Below are 6,572 nucleotides of genomic sequence, written 5' to 3'. Positions count from 1 at the left end.
CAGCCCTATTTAAACTCCAAAAAATAGGAATTACAGTCAGCTTAGTAGTGGGGGAGGGTGAGTTGAGTACTACACAAAAAAACTTAGATTCGATTCCGTTAGTCATTGTACACTAAAAAAACTTCAAAAATTCAATTGGTTATCTTATGAAACTTTGACCCAATACCCTTAATAACACCTAGCTTTCAGGGAACAAATTCAGTTCTTAGGAGCGAAGAAAAATGAAATTATTTCTAAACATTTGAAAAAAGATTAAGAGAATAAAAAATTGATGTGATAACTGATAAGTGATGTAATAAAAAAAATATATGCAAATAGGAAAGAAATTGGGATAAAAGTGAGATGGCAGAAAGTAAATGAATGATTATAATTTCCCCTTTCCACCTACCAATTCATTCAGCAATAGAACAACCCAATGCCCTTCAACTATTTCATACGACTAGATTGGATGCTCTGTAAATTAATCTTACGAATAAAATAACCATAAAAATAAGATTGACTTGAATTTTTGCTAGTTTTCTTTCTTAGTCGCTTCCCCTAAAACACTACACATTACACTTCAATAAATGAGCTTATCACAGCTTAATAGTAAAATATAAACAAGCAATATTCACATTATAAGCATTTCCATATGGAGTAACAAATATTATGAATGAAAGTTTAAGACTCCTAACCATCCACAGGACGGTAATGTAAAACAAAATTGCCAGAAGGTAATGTATTTTCCTTGTCAGTACACCCGAAAGGAATCATCAGAGCCTCTTGAGGTGCTGCCTAGTTTTGGAACTGTAATTCTCTTCAATATGTCGGGTGAGAAGTGAGATTCCATAATGTGAGGCACTCGAGGAAGCATAGTAGGATGTTACAGTAAGTTGAGTGAACTTTGGAAGCACATAACCTAAAAGTTTCACATATATCCACATTACTAAAAGGTATTTAAAGCATATAGTATCATCACCACAATAAACTACTAGACTTGAACACCTAAGCGGTGTTTTCTTGTGAATACTATATAACATATCACATAGCAAGTAACATATTCTAATGTAAACATCAGTTCAACCTATAAGCAATGTTGATAACCGAGTCAGGAATTTCAAACGCCAATTCTCAAACATGTAAATAGTAGAATAGTCAACTGAACCAGATAAAGGTGCACTTGCAGCAAACTATGCATCATGGGAGTCTACTGCTGCAAAGCTCCATTCAAGTCACCTATTGGGTTTGCAGCTGTTATGGCATGAACTGCCATATGTCCTAAGCATCACAACTGGAGATATAAAGTTGGCTTCGTGATGAAGGGAGAAGGAAGGAGGGGAGAGGTCGTGGGTTCAAATCATCCCACTAACAAAAATTAACAACTACCGTTTGCCAATAAAAAAAAAACATCACAACTGCAATGCTTTTGTTGAATTGAAATCTGATTTGTTTTTTGCATACAAAATCTCTTTTTTATCCTTGCTGGAGCTAACAAGAATACTACTTTGCCCTTGCATAAGCTAAGGAAGTCTCTACTAAGTACTACGGTACCTCACTTAAAACTCATTTTCCACCAATGACCAATTTTAGGGTTTTAAGTAGCTCCTTCTATCTCTCCAAACAGTCAGGTACACATATAAGGTCACGCTGCTGGTGGCATGATGGCTGAACAGTAGTGAAATGAATTCCATTGGTCGCAACTGGCATGTGATCTATTCAGGAAAGCTGTACTTTCACTGTTATAATACATTCCACTTGGTGGCATGCTATGTTATTATTATCTATCAAATGATCTGTTTGAAAACTCCAAACCAGCTCTGGTTCAGGGTCACTGCAGGTCTGATTCAGTTTTTTAAACACTGTGTTAAAAGAATAATAATTATAGACAGACAAAGCAGTTCTACCTCTTTGAGATGGTGTTTCACTGTTTCACCTTTAATTCCAATCACCCAGTGAGTGAGACACAAATTTTAGCTTCAAAAACCAATAAATATGATGGCAACTATTTAATCATTTCAGCAATAATAACTACAGACCTGTCAGAGACCAAGTCTTCTGAAAATTTAAGCTATTATGTAGGTCATGAATGGTTTAATATCTCAAACGACTTCAAAGTTGATACCAAGACAGGTAGTTAATAGCCATGCAGGACAGTTCATCAATCTGTGGGTGATGGCCTATGGCTGAGGGCAGTGTGACTGGTGCAAACTTGTCAGTGGCTGATGGCATGGGCTGAACTTGATAGGAACTTAGGATACCAGAAGAAAAGAAAAATAGTAGGATAAACTTGCAAGAACTGATAGAAAACCCTCCAGTATTATATTTAGCTTCAGTGAAATAAATTTAAACCAGAAAAAAAAAGGCTCCTACAGACTATGGAGATGAAGCTCTGGCCCCCTCCTCACTGGAGCATTTCGAAAGCAACACACTACTCATGGACCTCTAACCCTAAAACCCACCTGACACTGCCCCTAATTTTTAGCATAACAAACTGTGTAAAATTCTCACTTTTGTCCCCAGAATTGTAGGGGTTTCTTACTTTAGTCCCTGAGATTTATATAGTAAGACATTAGTCCTTGAGTTTGCAGAACTCCAATAACTTTCCTCCCAGACATTAATTCACATCAATATCTAATGATGGAGCAATGGCCTAGCATGTTAAGTGGCACGCTGGAGTTCATGGTGAACCTTAAGACAATGTTTCATTTCTAAGTTTTGATAAATTCATTACTAGATCCTGCTTGCCATAAGTCAAACAACTCTTCAAGGTGATTTTTGAATCTCCTACTACTGTATCAAGCTATTAATGCTCTCTTGAATTTTTACCATGTAAGACAATAGAGATCTGAATAAGGATAAGGATGGCATCTTAATGATTAATAAGGAAATGTGCTACTAGAGGCCTTACAATCACGAGGAAAATATCCAAGGCCTAAGCTACTATAGGTAGACAACCTCCCTGCTCCAAGACTCCAACAGAAAATACTACTTACCTCAATTCCCTCATTATCCACACCTGCTCCCTATAATCCAACCAGTCCCTCACTCCTCACACTTTTGACATCACTAACTAACTCCCATCCTACTTAGCCCTTTTCGTTCTTAAAGAATACACTTTCCAATTGACTGGGTTTATTTAGGCTTATACCAAAAATTTGATCCACTTCCCAATTTATACTGATGGATTGTCGGCCCTTCCAGGCTTAGCTTAAGCAACACGACCTTAATGTCCTCCAGGTATTTTGGACTTCAAAATACACTTCAGCTCAGGTTATCAATCCAACAGGGTATTGGGCATCAAACATTGGGAGTTCCTCTTTTCTAATGGATATACAATACTCCTCCATGGTCTACCTCGCTTCCCGATTAAGAAGGACCACCACCACTGTTAATTTCTGCTGTGGATCCCGCCACCTGCTTCTCAGTCGTCTTAATGACTTCAAGCAAGATCGAACAGTGCCTTCAGCCATTGCAGCAGCCTTGATGGATTCCTGGAGTTCTACTAAGCAACTGTCAATAACTGCAACCTTAGCCTACTACAAGATATTCGAATCACAATGGCAATTTGGCAGGACAAAAAACTGTTAGGAAACCAGACAGAAAATTAAGCAAGATAGCAGGAAAAACTTCACAAGAACTGAATGAAAACTCTCCAGTGTTATTTAGTTTCAGTCAAATAGCTTTGAGCACTATAAAAATTTGAAGGCCCTAATATAAATCTGAGAAATAGGCTAGAACAAAAGTTACCTCCAAATGCAGCACTTAGGCCAGAGAATATCAACAATGGAGGAATCTGTGAACAAATTAGGAAAGAAATAAGTTAGCTCTAGAATATAACCGAGCTCTGTGGTACATAAAGAGGATGAATTAAGTTAGCACTAATCATTAATCTGCTAACTATAAAAGAAAAACATAAAGAGGATGAAACCCACTTCTATGATAGGTCTATTTAAGACATCAAACAAAGCATAAAGTAATGATAAATTGCAAAGGAAAATCAAAAGTCAATCAAGTTCCCATACCCCAACAACAAAAGGAAGCCACTTTGGTCCCTTCAAACCATTTTGAAGAAGAGGTAAACCTACAACCAAAGATTAATTAGCAATATCTTCAGCAAAGAAGGAACATGGATTTCAATTTCAATTCACTAACAACGCAAAGAGTTTAACACCATAACTAAATATTATAAAACAAATTGAAGCCTTATCTCGCTAGGTGAGGTGGTTACATGGATCAAACAACATCATTTGGCTCAAAAAAAATCCTAAGTTTCAGACATGTTATAACGCCTAATTAAAAAAATAGGCTTAAATATGTTTTTCATACCTAGAAAATAGGTCATTTTCAAATTACTACCTAAAATTCACTTTTGGTCAATTACGTATTTGAAAAAAAATTGTTTTAAAGTAGTATCTTCCATTAGTCTCATTCTGTTAAGTGATGATATGACAAACAAAGTGTCATATTATCAAGCCTAATCACTAACACATCAGTGCGACATCATTCTCCCTCCTCTCCTTCTCCTTCACCCACATCATTCTCCCTTCACACAGTCAGGCATTCCCTCCACACGCTCTCCTCTCTCGTGTCAACCTTGCTGGCTCCCACCACCATGCCCAACCTCCTTGCACTGCCATTGATTTTCCCGAAACCGGGGAACACTACCGTCAAACCACAGCGGTTTGTTTCTCTCCGCATTTTCTCCCACCCGCATCGGTGGCAACTCCAGCCACCACCACAACCTCCCCTCTACAACCGTCGTCTGGCCGCAAATCTAGTCAGGGAATTTGCAGATCTGGTCACGACATTGTTGTATGACGTGAGCTACTGTTCTTTGGCATTGTCGTTTTCAAAGGAGAATGTTTGGGTTCTCCAGTTGGGTTCTACCGATCTAACATTTTTCTTCTTTCTTTTCTATTTTTGTTTCATTTTATGTGAATTGCATGCATCAGACAAAGTGAAGATTTGAGTTGGGAGTAAGATTTGGAATTTGGGTTGAAACAGAATGGAAAGTGTGGAGGTCGTGGGCATTGTTGGCGGTGGCTGGAGTTGCCGGCAAGCGGAGAGTGCGGAGGGAGGGATTGTTGGTCCGGATCTGGAAAAAAAAAGCATATCCATCTGTTTAATCTTCTTGCTCTTATGAATAGCTAAAATGATTAATTCTCTCTTTTCTAATGAAGAAAATTTGGTTGAGTTTGCTGTAATATGATTTGAGACTAACTCAATGATACCCAGATCTAGAATCATAATGTTTTTGTTTTGAGATTAATATATAAATCTGTGTAATTTGTTGAAAAAAAGATGTTCCCAATTTTTCTGTTGTGACCAATTTGCTGCTGTGATGATATCTTAAAGAAGGGGAAAAGGAAGGAGAAGAGGCTGAAGGAGAAGAGGCTAAGGAGAAGAGGATGAAGGAGAGGGAGAGGAGGGAGAATGATGTGGCACTAATGTGTTAGTGATTAGACTTGATTACGTGACACTTTGTTTGTCACGTCATCACTTAATAGAATGAAACTAACTGCAGGAACTACATTGAAACATAAAAAGTTTTTAGGTATGTAATTGATCAAAAGTGAATTTTAAGTAATAATTAGAAAATGACTTATTTTTCAAGTATTAAACATATTTAAGCCTTAAAAATATCATAATGCCTAATTAAAAAAGAAAATGTTAAAAAAATTTATTACAACTCAATGGCCTGAATTTAATACTGAAAAGAAATTAGATACCAACGTCATATCAAACTTGATCTCATATGATACATCAAAAAGATAAACACAAGAAAATAAAGATACCTGTATTGAAACCATGAACAAAGCCAAGCATACCACCAATCCCGGAGCCAGCCTATTCAACAGCAAACACAGAAAATAAGCAACAACAACAACACTCATACATATTGTCAGAATTTAAGCTCAAAAAATTAGTTTGAACATTGAAGTAAAAAAAAAAAACTCGATTTCATTATTCTTAATTTCACGATAATATTAATATTTTAATATGGTAAAGATAAACTCAAACAGAAGCGAATTAGGAGGAGAGGAACTTACGACGGCAGTGGCATCGTGCAAGACGGGAGTGATGGTCCACTCGCCTCTTTCCTGGTCGCAAAACAGAGACAATTTCGTTGAGTCAATTCATCGAACACCTTATTCGCAACAACACACAATAAAGTTGTGAAGAAGAAGAGAGAGAGAGACTGACGGAATTAGGGTTGAGGAGAGAGAGACAACGAGGGCATCGAGCGGAACCGAGGCCAGGGTTGATGGTGGGATCGTGGTGGAGATTTCCGGTCCTTAGTTTCTCTTCGTACACCTCTCGAGTGCCCATTTTCTGTGTGCTGCTACTTAAGATCGGTGTCAACGACACGGAGATTTAGACGGGGTTTAGATTAGATGAGAAGGAATCTTTTTTTTTAATGAATAAATAATTATTTTTGTTCATACGTAAATTGTTGATAAATTTAGATTTTAAATTTTAAATTTTTTCCTGAAAATATAAAATTATATGACAAATTTATCCGTTTATTATCGTTAATAAAATAGGTGACCCACATAGAAGAATTTATTTATTATAAAATTGACTCTCAACAT

General features: G+C 36.9%; 1 protein-coding gene across 2 annotated transcripts; it reads right to left on the bottom strand.

The window, feature by feature from the left end:
• Positions 1 to 460: 460 nt before the first annotated feature.
• LOC114368965 lies at positions 461 to 6,371 on the bottom strand. Of its 2 annotated transcripts, XM_028326266.1 has the most exons (6): positions 6,184 to 6,364; positions 6,030 to 6,080; positions 5,775 to 5,826; positions 4,002 to 4,060; positions 3,727 to 3,772; positions 461 to 898 (listed from the first exon to the last, which is right to left on the bottom strand). In XM_028326266.1, the coding sequence occupies exons 1-6, from the start codon at positions 6,307 to 6,309 to the stop codon at positions 753 to 755; spliced, it is 480 nt and encodes a 159-aa protein (XP_028182067.1). In that variant the 5' UTR covers positions 6,310 to 6,364; the 3' UTR covers positions 461 to 752. The 2 variants fall into 2 exon arrangements, with proteins under 2 accessions (XP_028182067.1, XP_028182068.1); XM_028326267.1 differs by lacking the exons at positions 461 to 898; positions 3,727 to 3,772; positions 4,002 to 4,060 and adding an exon at positions 4,074 to 5,074 and having other exon boundaries at positions 6,184 to 6,371.
• Positions 6,372 to 6,572: the final 201 nt, after the last annotated feature.

Source organism: Glycine soja, chromosome 9 (genome assembly GCF_004193775.1).
Source record: "Glycine soja cultivar W05 chromosome 9, ASM419377v2, whole genome shotgun sequence".
Taxonomy (NCBI): domain Eukaryota; kingdom Viridiplantae; phylum Streptophyta; class Magnoliopsida; order Fabales; family Fabaceae; genus Glycine; species Glycine soja.
Note: the sequence above shows the minus strand (reverse complement) of the source record. Positions and strands in the feature narration are given on the sequence as shown.